The following is a 24,734-nucleotide window of genomic DNA, read 5'->3' as shown; positions in this document are numbered from 1 at the left end:
ACAATGTCTTTGTAATGGCCATTGTAGTCAATATTCAAAAAGAAAGTTAAAAGGAGGGCCAAAAAAAGATTTGATCATATAGTAGGGGGTAAACACGAAAATTCCCTTAGGTTACTCAGTACTCTCAAAGGTCCCTTAAAATAACACAAATAACGTGTGGTCCCCAATATCTAACCCCACATCCATCGCTCCTCCTTCCACGTGTTAGCCAGATGAACCTTCATAATCAAAACCTATCTGGTCCCCACACCCACACGATCACTGTCACATCTGTATTTATTCGCGGATCGATGCTCCCACTACCCTCCACCCCTCGTGCACACTTTTTTTATATTACTCCCACATACACACAAACATTAACAAACTCCCTATATAACCTCTCATTGAGCCGCTATCTAACCATTTCTAGAGAGAGAAAACTAAAAGTTTAAAGTTTTAGAGAGAGAGAAAATGGTTTCGAGATTTCGTCGAACACTTTCAATTCCAAACCCTATTTGTAACAACCGTCACACAAGATCAACAAGTCTTCCTTGTTCATCTCATCCATTGATTTCACAACTCAAAGATGAAATCAAAAACCTCAAAATCTCTCAATCAAATCCTGAAATTCGAACTTCTTCGTGGCTTTATCAAAATCTAATCATTCTTAAAAATGTCCATAACTTATTTGAAGATCTTCTTCATCTTTCTCAAACTCAAGATTCACTTTACCGTAAATCTGATTTAATCGAGAAACTTCTAGAAGATTATCTTAAATTTATTGATATTTATGGTATTTTTAGAGCTTCAATTGTTTCAATTAAAGAAAAATTATTATCATTAAGAGTAGCAATAAGAAGAAAAGATGAATCAAAGATTGATTCGTTTATGAAATCTAGAAAGAAAATGGATAAAGAGATGATGAAATTAGTTTCAACCGTTAGATTAATCGGAAGGTATTCAGTACCGGGATCAATGTCTGTTTCTGACGGAAGTGATGGTGAACTTGCCGGAGTATTAAGAGATGTTAATGAAGTAACTGTATCAGTTACGATTTGTTTAATAAAGGGGATTTCATCATCATCGGTGGCGCCGAAATCAAAATTGATGAGTTCATGTAAAATGTGGAAAAAGAAGGATGAGAAAGAAGAAGGAATTAGGGAAGTAGTTGAAGTAATGGAAAGTTTGATTGACTTAAAGAAAGGAGATGAAGGAAAAAGAATTAGGGTTTTAGAGAGATTGGAAGATTTGGAAAAATGTATTGAAGAAATTGAGAGTGGAAGTGAACAAGTTTTTAGAAGTTTGATTAATACTAGAGTTTGTTTGCTTAATATTGTCACATAGTAAAGTATATGAGTTAGAGAGAGAGAAAGTGAGGGTTTTTTTGAGAGAGGAGAGATAAATGTACAGACGTTTCTGTATATCTTTTTGCTGTTGTGAATTGCAACGGTTTTAGCAACAGTTTTGTTTGATTTTGTACTTCCACGTTTTTTTTTCAGAGACGGTAGTGTTCGTCTTTGTTTTGTGAGTCATGTTTGAAATCTACTATGAGATTTAAGTTCTGTGTTTTGAATGTGTTGACTTGATATAGACTGATTTTGCATTTGCGTAACTGGGGTGATTTAGATTCAGATTTAGATGAGTCAGATTAAGAAAAACAAAAGAAAAACAAAAGAAAAACAAAAGAAAAACTTTATACAATTTCTAGAGCCATTACAATAAGCAAGGTAAATAACATCAGGAGGATGCAACATGTGATAAACTATGTCGCCCAACGAGACTAGGACCAACAACACCACTAAAATGATCTATCGATGCATGCGTTAAAGATGAATTTAATAGAGGTTCCAATACACTTCGAATTCGAATTTGGTGTATAATACATAGTGGGTGTGGGGCTCAATTACAATTTGGAATTTGTACACTTCGAATTCGAGTTTGGTGTTTAATATATAGTGGGTGTGGGGCTCAATTACAGTTTGGAATTTGTACGCCCCGGTTATTAAGAAAGGTGCGACTATAATGCTATGAATTTTGACAAACATTCGAAATTGTAAAATTTTAAAGAGAAACAAATTCCTTTCTTCTTCTTCATTTCTTACCACAAACTTCAGCCACTACCTTCTTTTTCTCTTATTTTTTTTCTTTTTTTATCCTTTTAATAAAATAACAAACCAGGACGCTGATTGGAGGAATACCCAAACCAGTCCATTACCAATGTTAGGCGAAGTGGACTGGAGAGAAAAGAAGAGAGAGAGAGAAAAGAAGAGAGAGAGAGAGAAAAGAAGAGAGAGATAGATAGAGAGAGAGAGAGAGAGAGAGAGAGAGAGAGAGAGTAATAATAGTGGTGATGGTGGTCGAAGGTTGTGGGCGGAGAAAAAAATTAAAGATTGTCGGTAATGGTTGTTTGCCTGCGACCATTACCGGAATGGAGTAAAAATGGTATTGCAGTTAGCGGAACAAAACGAAAAATGCTAAAAGATTTCACTCAAAATTATTTTTCCATAACAATTAGAAAAAAGAAAAAAAGAACTTTGGCCAACTACAGGTGACCAATTTTTTACCAAGTTTTTGCACCCCATAAAATATTGTTTTTTCCCCAAAGCAAAGCTAGCCTTCTGAAATTGTTATGGACACCCTCATTCCTTATGTATGATGTACCCTCCTCATGTTGTAAGGGGCTCCTATGGAGTTCAGAGAGTGCCTAGTTTCATGATTTATTTCCAAACTTATTTTGTCTTTAAACTTAACGACCGCCACATGACTTGTCTGGAAATGGTAAGGGAAATAGAAAAAAAAAAACAATAGATTTCACTCAAAATTATTTTTCCATAACAATTAGAAAAAAAAAAAGAACTTTGGTCAACTAAAGGTGACCAATTTTTTACCAAGTCTTTGCACCCCATAAAATATTATTTTTTTCCCAAAGCAAAGCTAGCCTTCTGAAATTGTTATGGACACCCTCATTCCTTATATATGATGTGCCCTCCACATGTTGTAAGGGGCTCCTATGGAGTTCAGGGAGTGCCTGTAGTAGTCTCAGCCTGTAGTAGTCTCATTTTCCAAACTTATTTTGTCTCTAAACTTAACGACCGCCACATGACTTGTCTGGAATGAGGGTTGGTCAAATGCATTTACTTTTCCCGTTCACACTTAAACCTATTTTTACCCTAATGCATTTACTTTTCCCACACACTTAGGTGTTGGTCAAATGCCTTAACTAGTTTTCGTCGATAACATGAGCCAGATTCTACACTCAAACTATCAGAAAGGTGAAACTAATGTGTAACATAAGACATCGATATAGTCATACCAACATATAGAAGAGAAGAACTTTCAAGTAGAACTTTGATAAGTTTTCGTTGGTAAGATGAAACTATTGCTATCCTAAAACTGTCGAAAAGATGAAACTGATATGTAACATAAAACATTCGCATGGTCCTGCCGACAAATTACAAAGAACAACATTTAAAGAGAACTTTGATAAGTTTTCCGTCGGTAAGATAAAACTAATATGTCCAAATACATATCGGTAGCTTCGTGTCGACCTACAATGCAATCTGTCGGATTGGTAACTCCGATATGTTACCTCTATCAAGTTTTTCTCTTTTCGAGAATAACACTACTTTCGTTGAAAGAAAAACTTTAAATGAAAATTGATGGGATGTTTCTTTACTTTTTTTAGTGGGTGATTTTTCAGTCTTTATAATTTTATTTGATCAAAATAAGAATAAGAAGTTTCTTCCTTTTCCATGATTTTCACCGTTAAAACACCAATAAAAAGTTTCAATAATTTGGATATGATCTTACAAGAAGATAATTGTTGCATTTCGGGATGTTTTCATCGACAAAAAAACTTAATAGAAGAATTAATGGAGGAAATCCTAGGTTTTGAGAGCGGTGGAAGATTTTAGATATTTTCTTAATCAGCTTGACCAATATTCTGAATGTGAGTGAAATTTAACTCGGTCAAAGAAAATTGACCGTGTGAAGCAGAATGTGGAGGTAAAAAATGGTAAGTGTGTATAAAATTTCCTAATTGGCAAAGACAGTGTGCACTAAACTTCCAAGGAAACTTCTACACAAATATTTATGATTAAAATTTCTATAGGCACCATGAAGTCTTGCAAAAGCAAAGGCTGACATGAGCAGTGATAAAAATCTTCCCAAAGTCCATAAGAAAGAACTTTAGACATGTCGTTGCAACTTGCAAAGAACCCCTCTCATCAAAAAAAAAAACTTGCAAAGAACCCTGGGTGGGTCATGACTCATGAAGCAGACTACTACATTGTAAAGAGTCTTAAGAGACACAGTATGTTTGTGTGTACATAATTTTATTTGTTTACTATACATAAAAAGTAAAACGCGTAGATTTCAGAAAACAACAAACGATGAAAGCACTATGTTGAGCCGACAGCCCGGCACCAACACTGAAAGAAGATCGTAGTCGACTTCCAAAAAAAAACGTGTAGGTTATCGAGCTTATCACATCTATGATGTATCAAGTGCCAAATGTAACGACATACGTACAGGGACGGATGCAGGATTTTTACTTAGGGGGTGCGGAGTTATATAACTAATTTTTTTTTTTTGCAAACAAAATACTTATATTCATTAATTATATTAATACATCAACAATTACAAACACATTAACCTCTACGAGAGTTCATGCTTTGAAATATTCTGATAATGGACTCATTCCCAATTTTACTAAAAATTCCTTTTCAATAAAGACTACTAAACTGTCATTCAACCAAGAATCACTCATCTTGTTTCTTAAACGCGTTTTAACTAGCTTCAAAAAACTCTTTCACTAAAGGCAGGCGCAGCCGGCAAAATTAGTGCTAAAGTGATAAGCAAATAAACTAAATGATATGTTTTATTTCTCTTAGTTTTCACCAATATTCTAGCAAAAACTCCAATCTCATCCAAATTTAGAAAATCATCATTCTTCTTTGTACCGTAAATGTAATTATCAAGCTGAGAACTAAGTGGCAAAGTGTCAAGACTAATGAAAGCTGACGGATAAAATTGAACAAGACGCATCAACTTAATTTTGTCGAAAATGACAAATCTTCTAGATAGACTCAAACATGTCATACAACAGAACAACTCGGTACTCTTGAAACGAGTTTTTGGTTCTTGAAGTTGAATATCAATAAAGATAGTCGGATCGAATGAATTCAAACATAAAATACTTAAAAATGCTAATAATAATATACAAATATATCATTAATCAAAAAAATATATACAAATATATCTATTAGAAAAAATACTTAAATTGCTTATGGAGGGATTCGATCCCACGACCTCACACTCATAGCCGAAATCTAACTCATAACCTAACCACCATGCCAAGTACTTCTTTGTATCAATATCATACATCATTAGATACATATATAGATCTATATATACCTATGCAAAAAAAGAAAATTTACTACTACTGTAATTATTTTTCGGGAGGATCCATGGGGTGCGGCCGCACCCCCTCGCACCCCCATGGATCCGCCCCTGCATACGTAGATCGTAGTCGACTTCCAAAAAAAAACACTGAAAGAAGAAGGCTAGATGAGCCAATGGGATTAGATATTGCAGTAGTCCTTGTCGTAAATGACGGATACTATATTTAGTTTGTATCACCCTATGCAGTGGTGTAGCTAACACGTTAATCTTATATGGAGAAGACTGAAGACGTTTACAAGAATGAAACTCCAAGAAATTTGGCAGTAGAACAGGTGACGGACCTCGCCCTCTGCGGCCTTGCCTGTAATGTTAATAATGGTGTTGCTTAGCTAATTAGTTTTTTTTTTTTTTTTTTCAAACCATTGAAACCCTTTTCATTCATAAGTGAATAAATCACTGATTTACATGGCAAATTGTAATTCCTCTCTGTTCAGCGACATGAGAGTTACATAAGTAAATTCTAAGAACTTCGAATGTAAAGTACCTCATGAAGTGAGAGAACTTGGACTAGACTCTGACGAAAAAGATAGAAAAAAGATGAAAGGATCCTAAAGATCACGAATAAAAGGACCCTAAAGGTCAACAAAATATTAAATAATACAAAATAAGAAAATACTAATTTAAATCCCCGTCGCTTTCACCGGAAAACCGTCATTTTCGCCGGAAACCGTCGCCGGAAAATCGTCGTCATCACCGGAAAACCGTTACCACCATAGAAAAAACCGTCGTCATCATCAGAAGACATAATTAGCTTAGCTAATTAGTTGGAACCATGAAATAATAGTAGTCTAATAGGTGGTACAGAGTTTACTGATCGTGTTGTGATTATGAGTAAAAAAATAAAAACAACAATGATAATTTGACCGACCATAATATAATCTTAATTGATTTAGATGAACAAACATGACTTAGAGAGAAAACTAGATATCACTGTCTCCTTTTACATATTTATCGATCGAAAGTGGTTAGTAATCTATTTGTACCAGCCTAATAAGGTCGCGGCTTTGGGGAATAAAGAAAATTTTCCGAGGAATAAATTCTCGAGGGAATCCAGATTTTTTTGAAAATTCTGCGGGGAATAAATTTTTATGGAGAATATAGAATACATTTTTTTGAAAGTTCTCCTCCATCTCATCTTTTCTCTCTGCCACTTCATCTTCTCGACACCTCATCATCTTCTCCGGCGAAAGTCGCCGGCCGGCCATTTTTCCGGCCAGCGACCTTCAAACATAAAAAAAAGAAACTTTTTTTAAAAATTTTCTCTCTCTCTCTAAATTTTTTTTTCTTCTCTCTCTCTAGAAGAAGGTTCAGATCTAGAGAGAAGGTTTGTTCGTGAGAAGATTCAATAAGTAGATTTCTAAGTCAATGGAAATTCACCACAATGAAGAAAAAATACCCGTGGTATGAATCATCATCCACACTTTGTAACCTACATATTCACCAAAATTGGGTCTAGGACAAGGATAGTCAATTACTAAATGGACAGGTGGTCAAATGATCAAGGTTCAATTGGGTAGGCATATTGAAAACCCTAAACCTAAATGGCAAGATAGCTAAATCATACACAAATAGAAGAAAATCAATTACTGTCTTCAAATGATAACAACCCTTAAACCTAATTGGCCTAAATGGCTAAATACCTAAATCATACACAAATAGAACAGAGTCAATTAGTGTTACCAAATAACAAAAACCCTGAAATCCTATTACCAAACTGCTAATATGATTGAATTGAAGATGATAATGACCAAATGAGATTGAGAAAAAATTACTTACTTGCTTGTCTCAGAGTTTTTCCAACTATAAAAACCCGAAAACAGAGAAACAGAGAAGGTTCTCACGAACAGACCACCTGTTTGAAGGTCGTCGACCGGAAAATTGGCCGGCCGGCGACTTTCGCCGGAGAAGATGATGAGGTGTCGAGAAGATGAAGTGGCAGAGAGAAGGGTTGAGATGGAGGAACCTTTTTTTATAACATCTTCTAAAATTAGAAGCCCCTTAACAATAAAAAGAAGCATAAAGAGTCAATCTTATTTGACTAGTTTTAAGAAAAGTTTTTATTCTCCGGAGAATTTTCTTTATCCCCAAAACCGCGGCCCCTAATAATCGACATAATATAATTTTTGAAAATTGAATGTTGTCATATTTTCATGGATGAGCTAGCTTATTTTTGTTTCCTGGATATGACACTGGTAACTTGTCACTCATGGTCCTTTCATGTCAATTTTCTCTGTTTTTAATGTAGTTACTTGGATTCAGGCCAAAAGTCATTGACTGATAAAAATATCAAAACATTAGTTTTTGTTCTAAATTAAAATTTAGATGACAAAAAAAAGAGTATTTCACAAAAACAATTCTACAATAAATGTAGTTAGAGTTGTACTTTGATTTAAAAAAAAAGATCAATATCCCAATACAATGATAAGGAAGTTTTAGAGGCACCCTTATGAGGGTTGAAGCCCATCCTTTACTCACAAACTCTCTCAAATTTAGGCTTGAGGGGGCGCCCTTAACACTTACTACACCTTTAACTAAATGAAGAGAAATGCTATTCGGTGGAGGAGGACTGGAGGCACTCAGGCCCATTTCGGAACCGAACAAACATTTTTGCGAAATGAAAGTCGGTGGTGAACCCAGGAGGAGATTTATCACACGTGATTTTTGCAACGTGAATTTCATCGGACGGTGGAAGTGGGCCTACATAATATGCTGGAACAGAAATGTGGGACCGTTCTTTGACGCGAGAGACTTATTTGGCGAGTGTGGGACCTACGCTGTACCTGATACGCCACTGAAGAATCTTGACCTCTTATAGTGCCCCCATGTGAGATGGGACCGTTTTAGTCCTTCTAGACTATATATCCACGAGGGCAATTTTGTCAATTTGTTCAAGATGCACTCCCATCTTTGTTTGTTTGTTCAACAATGATACAAGTTTTCCCACAAAGAGATCAACACCAATGTGCAGGATTTTGTAACTATGGATCTTCATTTTGGAATCAACTTCTTGAACATGTACTACGGATTAAAGATCCAGCCCGAAGTAGATTTTAATTTTTAATCAACTTGTTATTTCTGTTAACGAACTCTTGTACTCTCTTGATAGACAGTTAATTTTTATTTGGATTCGGAATAATATACTTTTATAGTGGCTTTTATCATGTTTTTCACAGATCGATACCTGACCAAACAATGATTAATAGCTAAGGATTCAACAACTCTTGCAGGAAATCCTATTTCTTAGTTAGCTAAGGGTACACTAGCTTTTGTAGAAAATCAGCTATGGGAGATGATTCTATTTCTTGGTTAGCTAAGAAGCAGCCAAACGTTTTTAGGTTTCGAATAGAGATTGAGTATCGTAATGTTTCTCAAGCAGCAGCTAAAACAGTTTTGTTTCGTTATCTTCTCCATTTACTAGTGTAACGGTCGGTTCTACACAAGTTATTTTGTACCAACATTGTCATTCGCTTTAAATTAGGACTTTCATTTTATCAAAACTCTTTTGCTTAAGATCAAAGTCTACTATATTACCACGAAAGAAGTTGATGTGTCACCTAAACAATTTGTATCTCCAATGTTTCTTTCAATTGTAAAACAAGCTAACAGAATAACCATGGGGTGTGACAAAGGTTTAAGAGGAGAAAGGAGAAATATAATATAACTATTTTTAATGTTGAGGTGTGCCCACAATAGCTAAATAAGATTACCATATAATAATTAAAAATCCCCAACTAACTTTCAACTCAAATCCCCTATGATGTATGTAACATTAGTTTTTCTCACCTAATGAATTCATCTGGCTCTTTTCTCAAATGTTATGATGGAATATTTTACATCATACAGGTCTTTGGGTCTTTAAAGTTTCATAAAATGGAGAAATATTTATTATTCATAAATGTGGAGATTCGTCCCCTCTAAAAGGTTAAATACCATAAGATCTTAAAACTTTATTCTAATAAAAGTGAGGGCCCAAAGGTAGGATCCAAGAAGGCCCACGTGAGTAATGTAAAGGAGAATTTAGTGTTTGATAAAAGAATGAAAAATACTTTTTGGATAATAATAATAATAATAATAATAATAATAATAATAATAATAATAAGTTAAAAGTTGTATAATGAGAAAATAGACTCTCTAATACTTGATCTTTTTTTTAGATCTTTTCTTCCAACATTACATGAACGAAATTTGGTCCTTTCTTAAAAATATATTAAAGGAGAGTTATTAATTATTATCATGTAAATAAATGACTTTGGTTGGACTACCTACCACAACTAAATAGTAATAGACATTGTTTTTACTTTTTATTGAAAGTCAAGGTCGCCCATTTTATTTAGCCACTAGCTAGGCCATGCCCAACTAAATTGGGCTAGAGCCCAAGTAATTTATAGGAGTAAATCACCTAATAATTTGAACTATATAAAGACATTTTGGAAGTGGAGAATGGAGAGGAGAGAAAACAAAGATTAAGATATAACTCTAGATACTCCATAGTTCAACAAAAAAAAAACTCTAGATACTCCATTAATCTCGAACAGAAATTAAATGTTCATCTTTAGTAGAATTTCAAAACTTTAGCCTTATAACCCTAGCCTTACAATTTTAGCAAGAATTTACCTAATGTCTGTATTGACTAAATTTGGGCAAGAAGTGATCACTTATTGCAGCTTGAAGTCTAAATCTCCCAAAAATAAGTTTGAAAAAAGTGCTTATTCTTACCCACTAAAGACTAAGGGTTTTAACAAAAACCAAAATTTTCCTTCTATTTTGAAAACTTTTATCCACTGTAGTAAACTTTTGAAGATAGTGGTGCTTGTTTCTTTAAAAGGACTTGCCAAATTGTTAGAGTTTGCTAAAACTTTGCAACCGGTAACGTGCTTACGTACAAATACATTTTTTGAAATTAAAATAAGGCCCAGCGCTTTGGGAAAAGCTAAATAGTTTCCGGGGTGTGAAATTTTAAAGGGAATATATAGAATTTTAGAGATTTTCCGGGGAAATAAATTTTAAGGGGATATAAAAAAAAACACTCCACCTCACCTAATCTATCTCCACCTCACCTCACTCTCTCTCCACCTCACCTCACTCTCTCTCCACCTCACCTCTTTGTCTTCTCCGATTTGGTCGTCGGCCGAAAAATTTTCCGGCCGGCGACCAAGAAGAAAAAAAATATATATATATTTCACTCTCTCTCTCTCTAGAAACTCCGGCGAAGGGGTTTCCCTTCGCCGGAGTTCCGGTCTGTTGAAGAACAGACCGGACTGGTCTGTTGAAGAACTACATATGTGTTTAGGGGAAATGATGAGGAACTACATATGTGTTTAGGGTTTCTGAACAATCGTGACTGATAACACTCATACACCTCTGATTCTCCTTCAAAACTCTCACCACCCAATTAACCTTTTTTTTTAATGATTTAGTAGTAACTGATAAAATGTGGTGAGAGAGATTCATACAATATGATACTCCATCAAATCATGATTCTAAGTATTAAATTTGGTGGATTAATGAATTAATTGTGAAGTAAATGGTAAGCAATCAAAGATGGGTTGGGTTCGGTTGGAGAAGAAGATGAGGAACTACATATGGGTTTAGGGTTTCTGAACTATATATGGGTTTAGGGTTTATTCCTCAAATGTTTTTTTTTTAATTATCTGTTGGATAAGCACATTCGATTCAATGTGACTAGAAAATCCAAACACTGAAATGGAAAGCATAACTAATTTCTACAACAGATAATTAAAAAAAAAAATTCAGGAACTCCGGCGAAGGGAAACCCCTTCGCCGGAGTTTCTAGAGAGAGAGAGAGTGAATTTTTTTTTTTTTTTTTAATAGTCGCCGACCGGAAAATTTTCCGGCCGGCGACCTAATCGGAGAAGATAGAGGTGAGGTGGAGAGAAAGTGAGGTGAGGTGGAGAGAGAGTGAGGTGAGGTGGAGCGAGAGAGAGCTGAGGTGGAGAAGTATTTTGCTTTCCCCCTAAATAAAATTGGGCCAGCGCTTTGGGGAAAGCTAAAAAGTTTCCGGGGTGTGAAGACTTGGTCAAAAATTGGTCAAATTTGTTTGACAATTTTATTTAGGGGAAAGCAAAATAGCTTCTCCACCTCACCTCTCTCTCTCTCTCCACCTCACTTCTCTCTCTCCACCTCACCTCTATCTTCTCCGATTAGGTCGCCGGCCGGAAAATTTTCCGCCGGCGACCATTAAAAAAAAAAAAAAAAAAAAATTCACTCTCTCTCTCTCTCTAAACTCCGGCGAAGGGGTTTCCCTTCGCCGGAGTCCCGGTCTGTTCTTCAACAGACCGATCGGGCCTGTTGAAGAACAGACCAGTCCGGTCTGTTCTTCAACAGATCCGGCCTGTTGAAGATCGGATCTGTTGGAGAACAGACCGATCTGGTCTGTTCTTCAACAGGCCAGATCTGGTCTGTTCTTCAACAGACCGGAACTCCGGCGAAGGGAAACCCCTTCGCCGGAGTTTCTAGAGAGAGAGAGAGTGAAAAAAAAATTTTTTTTTTTTTTTTTTTTAATGGTCGCCGGCCGGAAAATTTTCCGGCCGGCGACCAAATCGGAGAAGACAAAGAGGTGAGGTGGAGAGAGAGTGAGGTGAGGTGGAGAGAGAGTGAGGTGAGGTGGGGATAGATTGAGGTGAGGTGGAGTGTTTTTTTTTTATTTCCCCTTAAAATTTATTTCCCCAGAAAATCTCTAAAATTATGCATATTCCCTTTAAAATTTCACACCCCGGAAACTATTTAGCTTTCCCCAAAGCGCTGGCCTAAAATTGTCAAACAAAATTGACCAATTTTTGACCAAGTCTTCACACCCCGGAAACTATTTAGCTTTCCCCAAAGCGCTGGCCTTAAAATAATTCACTTTATAAATTTTGAATTTGGTAAAACGAAAAGGAGAAAATATTTTTTCTTCATGTGAAACAAGTATTGTAGATAAACCACCAAATTTAAAGCATTGATTATATGTTGACAAGAGCGAGAAGGAGAGAGAATTTTTTACGAGTTATCTCTTATAGAGACGACCAAACTGTTTATAAGTATATACCTCATACATATGACTACATGAAGTTGTCAGTGAGTCTTCACATTCGGTAGTTAATACTTAAATTACATATATTAGAAATATATTGTATACACACATACAACAAATAGAGATAGTCACTTTCTTACAAAATTATCTTGAATTAGTGAAGGAAACTTGTTTTCTTACTAACTTTCATAAAATTCATATACAAAAATTTTGGTTCCTTACCCAACATAGGTTATATATAAGTATTTAAGAAGATATACACAAAAAATTGATTAGCTAAACCTAAAGAACTTTCTAACAAGTTGCTCCATTTTTATGTTTGGTAATTTTCTTTCTAACTAACTTTTATAAAATTAGTCTACAAGAATTTTGGTTCCTTAGCCAACATGGGTTATATTTAAGTATTTAAAAAGAAATATAGAAAAAATTGATTAGCTAAGCCCAAAGAAATTTCTAACAAGTTGCTCCATTTCAATGTTTGATAATTTTCTTTTTTGAAAACATAGTTAATCTTAAATCTAAAGTAATTTTTTTTTTTTTTTTAAGAAATCGACTACGATCTATGTTAGTCGTTAGAAGGCATTGATACATCATGAAGATGTGACGAGGAACTAGTTGATCTTATACTATGCTATCAGATACTACGGCGTTTACCTTTATTAATCGATAATGAACGATGGTAGCATACTATTAAATAATATTGTTTTTTTTTTGTTGAAATATTAAATAATATTGTCGATACAAGAATGGTCCATTAAACTAGTTAGAGCCTAGAGCATCTTAATCTCAATCATATGCCTCTCTTTCAAACCTAAAACCAAAATCAATAAATATTTTGATGTCCAACCTTTTCATGCATCACATGTGAACCTGAAGGTGCAGTTATACACCTAATATACTATTTTTTTTTTTTTTTGAAAAGTACACCTAATATACTAGAATGAAAAATTAAGAAGTACATAGTCAATATGATAAACCGTGGTTACAATTATAAAAAAAAATATTATAATCGCTTTGTTTCGAAAATACTGCTCAAAACTATAAAAGGGCAATTGGATACTGTTGAAAACTATAGAAGGGCAATCGGAATAGAAGATGGCAACATTAAAGACACTTCACCTATTCTTCTTTTTTGTAAAAAATATTAAACATTAAAAACATAAATCCATAGGGGCAATTGTTATGATAATGACATATATTTCAAGAGACAAGACATTTTAGATAAAAGTTCTCTTTAATTAAATGACACTTTAGTACAATAACCTACCATAGAAGATTTAAAAGATGGTAAGATATTAATATGTAACATGTACATCTCTACTCTATAGAGATCAACTTCCATTTGTGCATTCTTGGAGAAAAAATGCAAAAGAAGAAAATTGAACCATCCATACTAAACATGTCAAAGGAATTCACTCGTGAAACCAGATCAAACAAGAATAACAAATCACATATGGTGTATGTTTCTCTTTAAGGTGGATTTGAAATCTAACTTTGACATCGAATTGACTTGACTCCCATTTTGAAGTATTTATCCACGTGTACATTTTTCGAATAACACAGTTAAATTGATTTTAAGTCTATTCTAGTTAGGTTCTGGCTTTGGGACATAAAAAATAATCTCAAGGGAATCCATATCTTTTTGTACATTTTCGGAGATTATTTTTTAACCCAAAAATTAACTTGATCAAATATTGCCTCCTAATCTTCATCTTCTTTATCACCTTCTCCACCATAACTTCCCACCGCCACTTAGGGGTGTGAATGTTGTCCGCGAGCCCGAAATCGCCCATGGGTACCCAAACAGGCACCCGTTAGTCGTTGCAGGTAGATCCTACCCGGCCCGACAAAATTTGGTGGGTGGGCGCGGGTTAAAATCCTTGCCCGACCTCCCGCCCACACCCGAGTCCGATAGGGAAAGCCCCATAGGTGCCTATATATATCCGCCCGTTTGTAGTCCATTAGGAAACATAAAAGAAGAAATCCACTTCAAATCTTCAATAAGGCGGAAAGAGCGTACCCCGTTAGATGAGGGATCTCTAAGATCTGTTACTAAGACCAAATACAAGCATATATATATATATATATATATGTCACTATTTGATCAATATAAAATATAACATTAACAATCTACAGAAATATGAAAGAAGAAATGAATTGATTTCCTAAACAAACAAATAGAAAATGATTCAGACGTGAATGCAGAACTATGCCTGATACCCGAATCGTCTGTTACACGACTACCCGACTCTTTTAGCGGGTGTGGGCGGCCTTTGAACAGAGGAAAAATAAAAATTACCCGCCCGATCTACAAGACCCGCCCGACCCCGAAGTGTTTTTACCCGTGGGCGTCCATATCCATCCGATTCCCACCGATACCACCACCATTCCGACCACCATTGCCACCTATTCTTTCTCCTCTCTCACTCACTGTTACTCTCTCTCTCTCTCGGTCTCTTCCTCTCTCTCTCTCTCTCTCACTACTTCTCTCTATTGCTCTCACTATTTGTGTCTCTCGATCTCCCACTGTTTCTTTTCCATCTTTTATTGTTTCTCCATCGATCTCTCATTGTTTCTCTCTCTCAGACATTGTTTCGACGAAGGGAAGTGTTCCCTTCGCCGGAACCAGACCTCGAGGATGGTTCTGGGGAAACCCTACGAGAATTTCGTGGCCACAGAATGTTTTGTGGCCACAAAACGTTTCGTGGCTGATCATTTCGTGGCCACACAAGTTTCATGGCTCTGGATATTTCGTGGTCACAAACTCTGTGATCTCCATAGAGATATTTATACATACCGCAAGAGAGTGAACGAGAAATAGAGAATGCGATAGACATAGATAAAGACTGCGAGAGTGAGATCAGAGAAAGATAAATTAATCTAGAGAGATATGCCTACAGCGAGAGAGATGAAAGTGATCTATAATGAAAGAGAGAGAGAGAGATAAAATGAGAACGACAGAGAAATAGTCAGTGAAAAGGAAAGAGATAGTGCAAGAGAGAGAAGGAGAGAGATAATGTGAGACAGTGGAGGAAGATAGAGAGAGATAATGTGAGACAGTGGAGGAAAGAGAGAGAGATAGTGAGTGAGAGAGAGAGATAATACGTAAGAGAATGAGAGAGAGAGATGATGAAGATTAGGGACAATGTTTGATCAAGTCAGTTTTTGGATCAAAAGAAGAAAATGCCCTCTAAATCAATCTTTATTGACTAATTTTGTACGCCCCAAATTTTTTTTTATTCCTCAAAGTCGCGGCCTTTAGTTATACCATTAAGATTTCCGTAGAGTATTTAACATATTTTATACCACCCAAAGTCATAAAAATGGAGAATTTTCTAGCAATGTCCAAAGGTATTAAAGACAATCTCGCTAAAGGCAGTCCCAAGTTTGGTTGATGGTAATGTATGTTTACGAGGCAATGTCTCAGTCAATGTTTGACTTCGTTAGGTCGTCCCCGACCAACTACCTCTAACTAGCAACTTAAAAAATCCTTTCTCTCTTTCTCTTAAGGGTGTACTCGACCGAGCTTTTAACGAGCTGCTCGAGCTTGACTCGATTATTGCTCGTGTTCGACTCGCCGATTAACGAGTACGAGCTTAACACGAGCCCAAAATCATGCTCGTTTATGTAAACGAGTCGAGCTTGATCATTCTTTAGTGTATTCCGAACTACTTGTGAACAACTCGTTTAACATACTATTATGATACTATAGTACATAATCATGTCTTGAAACTTATACATGAAATATCAACCATTAAAAGATTATTGGAATATGGATCATTAATCATTATATTGTATGTGACAAATGATCATAGAAGTAATTTGATAATGTAGGAAGTTTTTTTTTTTTTTTTTTTAATTTGAAGTATTTTAATAAACGAACTTAAAACAATGCGAGCTCGAGTTCTTTCAAACTTATACGAGTCGAGTTCGAGCAAGTGGAGAATTACTCGATCGAGCTCGAAAAAACAATCAAATACACTAATCGAGCTTGAACATCTTACTACTCGACTCGGCTACTTTATCGAGTGGGTGAAAACAACCCTCATAGACAACATTACCTTTAACCAAATTTGGTCGTAAGAAATTGACCAAACCAAAATTCCAAATATATTCCCTTTAACAACTTTACCAGCTCTTTCCTGACAAAAAAAAAATGGTCAAACAAAACAAGACCAGATATAGGACTATTGACTAGTGGCCACGTCAGCATACATTAGGTTAGTCAAGGAGTTGGGATACCATTCTCTCTCTCTCTCTCTCTCTCTCTCTTTTGTTCTAAAAGTGTGTTCAGTAGAGTTCTTTCTCTCTCTTAAAATGGGAAGTGTAAGCCTTCCTCTGCTAAACCCAAAATGAAAAATGCACAACAACAACAACTATGCCACTCACTCAACCCAACTTCCTCTCTGCTACAATACGACGATATACTCCCCTCTGGCAAGATTCTTCTCTCTCTCTCTCTACTTTCTCTCTCTCTTCTTCTTTCCCTCTTTATCTTCTTATTATATCTGAAAACCCTAAATCTATGTGATTTCTTACTTCACTGTAACTGAATCTTCAAAAGATAAAGAGATTAAAATTTAGGGTTTTGGATTCTGGGTAAATCCAGCCCCATGGGCTGTACAAGCTCAAAAATCGACGACCTCCCTGCCGTCGCACTTTGCCGTGACCGATGTTACTTTCTAGATGAAGCGATCCGGCAAAGGTACTTCCTTTCTGATTCTCATGTTGCTTATATTCAATCACTGAAAGGATTTGCTTTCTCTTTTGATCGTTTCTTTGATCATCAAGATCTTGATAATTTCATCTCTCATTCTTCACCTCTTCTCCCACTTCCTCCAAATAGAAAAGGTGGTGGTGCTGCTGATCCTTCAACTTCATCTTCTTCACTACCTAACCCTCCTCCTGGTAATGGAGCTGCTGTTTCTTTTCATTCTAGTTCTAATTCTGGGTCTCATTTACATTTTCACGACTCTGATGATGGTGAAGATGATGATGACGAAGATTCGGACTTTTCTGGATCTCTTCATCATGATCATGATGAAGGTCATGAACATCATCATCATCATCATGAAACCCTAGAATCTGTTCCTAATAATGGTTATATGACTATGAATTATATGCAAAATCAACCAACACGGTCAGTTGTTTATGAACAAAGACCAATGAGTCCTGAAACTGTACATTATGGGGAATCTTCTTCTTCCTCTTATAACCCTTATTCTTACCCTAATTATGATAATTCTGGTTCTTATGGTTATACTCCCCCTGTTTACTCAAATTATGGTGGTGGTAGTGGTGGTGGTTATTATGGCTACCCTCCCCATGTTTACTCAAATTATGGTGGTGGTGGTGGTGGTTTCTTTGGATCCTCATCTCAGTATGGATCTTTTTCTCCTCCCCCTCAACATTATGTCGCTCCTTCTTCCTCTTCTAAACCTCCCCCACCTCCACCTTCACCACCAAGAGCTTCAGCTTGGGACTTTTTAAATCCTTTCCACATGGAGAAGTATTATCCGCCTCAAACCCCAAGTCGGGATTCAAAGGAATTGAGAGAAGAAGAAGGAATTCCAGAGTTGGAAGATGAGGATTACCGAAATGAAGTTGTCAAAGAAGTTCACCAAGATCAGAAATTTGTTGATGGAAGTAGTGGGAATCTCACTCAGAATGTTGAAAATGAAGATCAAAAGGGAAGCGATGTGAAACCAATTCACCAACCAAGTAATAGTGTCTCAGCTGAGAATCCAACAGTGGAGTATGAGGTGCATTTAGTAGATAAGAATGTAGTTGATAATGGAGAACAATCAAATGAGCCAGGAAATGTGGGTTCTTTTAGGGGTAGAAGTGCCTTTACTAGTGTTTCGGAGATTGTGAGAGAAATCAAAGCTCAGTTTGAGAGAGCTTCAGAATCAGGAATTGAGGTCTCAAAGATGCTCGAGGCAGGAAAACTTCCATATAACCGGAAAAATGCTGTTTATCAAGGTAGGAATGTTTTTGTAAGTTCTTCACTGGTTTCTAATGATGGAAAACTTGCAACAGATATAAGTATTTTCTCAGATCTATTATCAGTTTGAGAACCCTTTTGCTGCATGTAAACCTAAAAAAGATTTTGGTGATCATTTGTTTTGTCATGGTCTTTGACACATTCAATTCTTAATAATTAATAATGGTGTTTGACTCTTTTATGTTCCATTTTGGCAATTGTTTAGTCTTAGGGACCAGTGTTATTTGTTATTGACTTGTTCATGACTTTTCGAATTTTATATCCAGTTTCTTCCAAGATGTTGCATTCAATTACACCTCCTTTATCAGTAGTTACTTCATCCTCTGCCGAGAAAGATAGTTCTGGATACTCGGATATTGAGGATGATGTTGGAAGGAAATTGTTAAGTCTTTCATCTACCTTGCAAAAGCTTTATGTTTGGGAGAAAAAACTTTATTCTGAAGTCAAGGTATGTCGCGCCCTGTACTTCACTCTTGCAGTTTCGTTTTTCTGTGTTTTCTCCTAAAGTTCATTTAAGCCTGTTGAAACTTTTTTATGAAGTTATAACATTTGTTAATAAATGTTGTTACCATTTCTGTTATTGCTTCACTATCAAATTAAATTTACACCTTCACTTTTTTACTTGCATGAATTTATATAAATCTTTGGCTCAATTTAGGAAAATAGGAAGGTGAATATGTACATCATTATAATGTTATATAATCATAGCTGCAAAAAAAAAACTTACCAAAACATTGGAAAGCGATGAAGATGACCACAAAGTTAAGGTTTAGCTCATTCGATGTTCAGATTGGAAAAAGATTCTCTCAGTTAGAAAAATATGTATAGCGACTTAGCGAGGAACACCTTGATAGTCGAACTCCAAAACCATCTTTCTCATGAAACACTCTACATGATTCGTTATTAGTTTGAACCATACACTTTCTTTCTCCGTTCAGCTGCTTTCGAAGGAAACATTTTTCCAATACTGACACCTAAATTGAGCAACAATATCTAACGTTTAATCAGCTTAATCAAATTTGGTGCCAGCGCAAGTTCAGAGCCCAATCGAGATGCCAAGCCATATGTTGCCCAAATTTAGTGAGATACAATCTCGCCATAAGTAGGAAACACCCATTTTGAAGTTTACACGTCATATCCAGTCTTTACTGGAAAATGACCATAATGAAAGTTACAGAGATATTGTAAGTTGTGTCATAGTTGGTAAGAGGATTATCAGTTACTCTGGCGTCTAAAACTTTCTTCAGTGTGATCGCTGCTTAAGACTGTAGGAGTTCATGAAGAAGTGGTCCTTCTCTGGTTTTGGCTTTCTCTAATAAAGCCTGGTTTAACATCATAATATTCAATATTGATGATTGTTATTCTACTGCAGGTAGAGGAAAGGATGCGATTAATTCATGATAGGAAGTCTCGACGGTTGAAACGTTTGGTCGAGAAGGGCGCTGAGGCTCATAAAATTGATTCTACTCGAACTCTAGTCAGGGCTTTGTCCACGAAAATACGAATTGCTATCCAGATTGTCGAGAAGATATCAATGAAGATAAATAAATTGAGGGATGAGGAGTTATGGCCACAGATAAATCGATTAATCCATCGGTATGTTAGTCTTGTGGGCATTATTGAAAGCATTTAAAACTTCATTTCTGCGCCCGTCCTTTGCCACCCAAGTTTAGGTTTTCCTTTTGTTGTCTGGGGGCTCCTCTCTGTGTTGATTACTAAGGTACTTTAGTACGGAGGTTCACGTGGAGGCTACTAAGCTAGAAATACTGAAAAGTGATCCAATTACCTAGATAGAGATATGCATCTTTGTATAATCGATAGGCTACTAAGCTAGGAATACTGAAAAGTGATCTAATTACCTAGATAGTAGATAGAGATATGCATCTTTTTATAATCGATAATAATGCGAAATGCCTAATGATTGGGGTTTCCTTAGACTTAGGTTTATATCCTCCAAGTACGACGGTATCTGTTTTGCTAGGCTGTGTGAGATAGCCCGTCTGACTAAGTTGGTGCTTGTTTTTTTCCCCCACTGTCTGAATCTGACTCGTTTGAGTCAAATCGGGTCAAAATCAACCCAAATCAGCCATTCTGAGATCTCGTGCAAGTCAATTCAAACCTCGAGTCAAATTTCAGAGCTGACTTAGAGAAAAAACAAAAACTACTTAAGGTTAACTTGCAAAGTTAGCATCAGGGAACTAGTATTTTGTTCCTTATATTGTTTTCTCTTTTGCTTCAGCTTGGTTAAGATGTGGAAGACTATGCTTGAGTGTCACCGGAGTCAATGTCAAGCTATCGCAGAAGCAAAAAATTTGGACGCCTTTGCACTCAACAGAAATCTTAATGACACTAATCTTGAAGCCACAGTGCAGCTTGAACTGGAGCTTCTAAACTGGATTTTACGCTTCTCAAGTTGGATTATCGCTCAGAAGGCCTTCGTGAAAGCCTTAAACAACTGGTTATTGAAATGTCTTCTCGATGAACGTGAAGAAACAGAAGATGGAATGGCTCCTTTTAGTCCTGGTAGGATGGGTGCACCTCCTGTGTTTGTTATCTGCAATCGATGGTCTCAAGCCATGGATAAAATTTCCGAGAAAGAAGTTCTTGATACTATGCGGGTGTTTGCTGCAAGTGTACATCACCTCTGTGAGAAACACGATGTCGAACTCCGGCAGAGGATGACAGCAAACAGGGATATGGAGAGAAGAGTCAAGGCCATTGAGAAAGAAGAACAGAAGATGCAGAAAGCGTTGCTGGTAGTTGGCAAGCAGATGGTTTTACTATCCGGGCAGGGTAATGGTCTTGCTTTACCTGGACAAATGGTTCAACCGAGTGACACTATCAATACAATAAGTCTACAATCAAGTCTGAAACGGATATTCGAGGCTATGGAGCGGTTTATGGCATCCTCTGTGCAAGCTTACGAAGAGCTTCGAATTCTTTGTGATGAATATCAGACTGGTCGAGAACATGCAGATAATACGTAGATAAGTACCGCGCGAAGTATCATTATTTTTATCATTCCTTCAACATCTATATCTGGATTCTTGGTGCCGAGCTATCTAATTGAGCATTAAAGAAGTTCCTGGTTGGTTCGAAATTGAAGTTTAATAATGTACAGGATCCTTGATGTGAACAAGGAGTAAGCAAGAACTCTTCGAGGAATCTCGTTTTGACTTGAGCCATAGCACGGTGTTCGAACTTCTTCATTCTGCGGGTCACTATTTTTATTGACAACAGAGAACATCTCAAAAGGATAGCTTGTTCAGTAATACTTTTTGAAGAAGAACTCCACTTGCAGCTCCATCGAATCCCCACCACCAAGAGGTTGATGTCCTGATGTAAGAGGAGATTGAAACACTACACATTTTCAATGTTTGTGTGAAGAGATCTATGAGATTGTTTCTCCAACTGCTGATGAAATCTCCATCTTGAAAGGTCAGCGATTTCCTCTAGTCGAAGAGCTCTTGCATCGACAGCTCCTGCAAGTTGATGGTTCGAGTTTCATCACAAGATGTGTTGACGACATATTTCTTAATGCTAGAGAATTGGAAGAAAATAGCTCTCAGAAATTACCTGTAAGATAAGAAGTCATCTCTAGGTTGGTCGGTCGGTCCTTGGGTCGAAATTTTTTCCAGCCTATATTAGTTAGATCATAGTTCTATGTATCAGGGCGACTTAGCTCGACGTAAGTCTTGAGTAAAATGCCTAGATGTCTGATTCTGTACCATAAAATGGATATTGATTGTTTTTATTCACTCTAGTTCTTCAATTATTGTATATGAATAATTGAGTATCCTTTCATGGTTCTTTTTGTTATAATATAACTAGCTGATTATTGTACTGAGGTATGTATGGGTATGGAAAAGACATGATGATACTGATGAGAGAGAGAGAGAGATTATTGGTTGGTAAATTGGTAGTGGGGATTGGGACAAATTGGCCCCTCCAATACTGAAGACTGCCTGGGGTATAAGATTTTGATGTGTCTGTCTGGTCTTGTGTCTGGTGTGTCTTAATCCCATCCCTGATATCAAGGACATTGCTGGGGTATTAGTCACCAACCATTTCTTTCGAAACAAAGAGATTCAAACTCTGGTTTCTCCAGTTTAAGAAATTCGTGTCACCACCTAATTACAACCGTTTATTCCGAAACTTAGGATGTTAGATGATTTCGAACGTAGGATGTTAGATGATTTCTTTACCAAATCTCTAGCTTCGAAGATGGATGGAGCTCAAACATAAGATCATGAGACCATTAGTTCCAGAAGGACAATGGGCCAAGATACAGCATGGCCTTCGAAATGGACTCTCGGTATGACTGGCTGTAGTTTGCCAAGGGCCGATCTTCTTAGGGTCTATGATTGTCTATAGCAGAAGAAGCCCATGAATATGCTCAAATGGGGTGCAGATGGAGCCATATCCCCTACTAATGGATCCGGATCTAACCAAAGTCCCAGCTCTTGTAATAACCTTTGCATCCGTTCTGAAATACCTTTTCATGACTGTTGTTCTTAGCACCATATCGAAAATTAGATCTGAATTAGGTCGATTTCAGTTCCGAACGGAGCCTTTTTTCTTGGTTTTTCTGAAAGGATAAGTTCGGGTTTTGTCTGTTTAGTCCCCTTCTGTAGTTTTTATCAAAATTGATGTTATTTTAGCTATGTCTAAGCAACCTGGCTATATTTGGTAGCCGAAAAATGTTACTAATATGAATGCCATGTTCGGCAAGGGCATGATGATACACAGGTGTTAAAGATCTCATTTGGTAATTCCAGTCTCGACTTAAATATGAATAAATTCTAAGGGTTAATTCCGTTTTGGCCCCCGATTTGTGACCAACTGGCCGTTTTGGCCTCCAATTGTGTCCGGCAGTTCGTTTTGGCCCCAAGGGCCAAATTTTTTACCATATTATCCTCGGGGGCCAAAATAGAAATATTTCTGAATAAAATAATAAACATACAAAAGCCACATCACCTATCTCTTTCTCCTCCACTTCACCTTATCTCTCCTCCACTTCACCTTATCTCTCCTCCATCACACCACCTCCTCTCCACCTCACCTTTCTTCTCCGGCGGATGGTGACCGGCCGGAATAAAAATTCCGGGCGGTCACCTTCAATATAAAAAAAAAAAAAAATTTGTATCTCCTTCTTCTTTCTCTCTCCTCTTCTTCTTCTTTCTCTCTCCTCTTCTTCTTCTTTCTCTCTCTTCTTCTTCCTCTTTCTTCTCTTCTTCTTCTTTCTTCTCTTCTTCTTTCTCTCTCTTCCTCTTCTTCTTCTCTCTCTACCTACTGTCTGGCGAAGGGGGGGATCCCCTTCGCCGGACAGTAGTAGAGAGAGAGAGAGAAGAAGAAGAGGAAGAGAGAGAAAGAAGAAGAAGAGAAGAAAGAGAAAGAAGAAGAGGAGAGAGAAAGAAGAAGAGAGAGAAAGGTTTTTTTTTTTGGTAAAGTTGGCCGGCCGGAATAAAAAATTCCGCCCGGCAAGTTTTCGCCGGAGAAGATGGGTGAGGTGGACAGAGGTGATGTTGTAATTGTTTGATGAGGTGGACAAGGAAAAAATAAATAAATAAATAACAGAAATGCCATGGGGTTAGAATTGGTAGATTGAAAAAAAATTGGGGCCAATTAGGAAATTTTTGGGGCCAAAACGAACTGCCGGACACAATTGGGGGCCAAAACGGCCAGTTGGTCATAAATCGGGGGCCAAAACGAAATTAACCCAAATTCTAACTCGTCAAATTTGATCTCAAATATTTGGAACTTTTTAGAAAGTGGGAAAAGAAATCAGAATTCAGACGACTTGAAGAAGACGTTGTTTAGATAAATGTGTATTTAGATTGTAGTATAATATATTTGACTTTAAAGGTCGGTTATTCTTTTTCTTGATTAATTATTTTTTATTCAATGCATTTTTATTTTTCTCTAGTGCTCATCTAATGAATAAATCAACTATGTAAATGGTTTTATATCTGTAAAGATGAAACAGATTCTAGTGAAGTTCTATCAAGAACTTTATCTCAATAAGAAAACATTATAAATAATGTAATATGTACCATATCTATATAATATCAAATAATATCATGAGATATTTTATTATATGAAACAAACAACAATGAATAATTTTCAATGAGAAATGGTATGTAGGTGACAATTATGGTACATATGATAGTGGTCATGAAGTGGAGAGAGAAAAAGAGAAAAGGTTGAGAGAGAGAGAGAGATCATTGACTCAATGACTTAAGTTAGGGTTTACTT

At 36.5% G+C, this 24,734-nt stretch overlaps 2 protein-coding genes across 2 annotated transcripts; both read left to right on the top strand.

The window, feature by feature from the left end:
- Window positions 1-420: 420 nt before the first annotated feature.
- On the top strand, window positions 421-1,543 carry LOC147565985 (uncharacterized). The gene has a single exon (XM_086668124.1). It carries the CDS (start codon window positions 451-453, stop codon window positions 1,321-1,323), a length of 873 nt encoding a protein of 290 aa, XP_086524250.1. The 5' UTR covers window positions 421-450; the 3' UTR covers window positions 1,324-1,543.
- A 15,190-nt stretch (window positions 1,544-16,733) lies between these two features.
- LOC147565984 (uncharacterized) lies at window positions 16,734-22,322 on the top strand. Its single transcript, XM_086652442.1, has 4 exons — window positions 16,734-18,457; window positions 18,746-18,927; window positions 19,852-20,075; window positions 20,719-22,322. The coding sequence occupies exons 1-4, from the start codon at window positions 17,089-17,091 to the stop codon at window positions 21,464-21,466; spliced, it is 2,523 nt and encodes an 840-aa protein (XP_086508568.1). The 5' UTR covers window positions 16,734-17,088; the 3' UTR covers window positions 21,467-22,322.
- Window positions 22,323-24,734: the final 2,412 nt, after the last annotated feature.

This window comes from Eschscholzia californica, unplaced genomic scaffold (genome assembly GCF_041429995.1).
Source record: "Eschscholzia californica isolate CP2 unplaced genomic scaffold, dmEscCali1.0.p SCAF_1, whole genome shotgun sequence".
In the NCBI taxonomy this organism is placed as follows: domain Eukaryota; kingdom Viridiplantae; phylum Streptophyta; class Magnoliopsida; order Ranunculales; family Papaveraceae; genus Eschscholzia; species Eschscholzia californica.
This window is presented reverse-complemented; position numbering and strand designations above follow the sequence as displayed.

Coding starts and splice junctions, on each gene's coding strand:
- LOC147565985 (XM_086668124.1), top strand. CDS start 451: ATGGTTTCGAGATTTCGTCGAACACTTTCAATTCCAAACCCTATTTGT.
- LOC147565984 (XM_086652442.1), top strand. CDS start 17,089: ATGGGCTGTACAAGCTCAAAAATCGACGACCTCCCTGCCGTCGCACTT. Junction 18,458..18,745: donor GAAAAATGCTGTTTATCAAG/GTAGGAATGTTT, acceptor TTTTATATCCAG/TTTCTTCCAAGATGTTGCAT. Junction 20,076..20,718: donor ATAAATCGATTAATCCATCG/GTATGTTAGTCT, acceptor CTTTTGCTTCAG/CTTGGTTAAGATGTGGAAGA.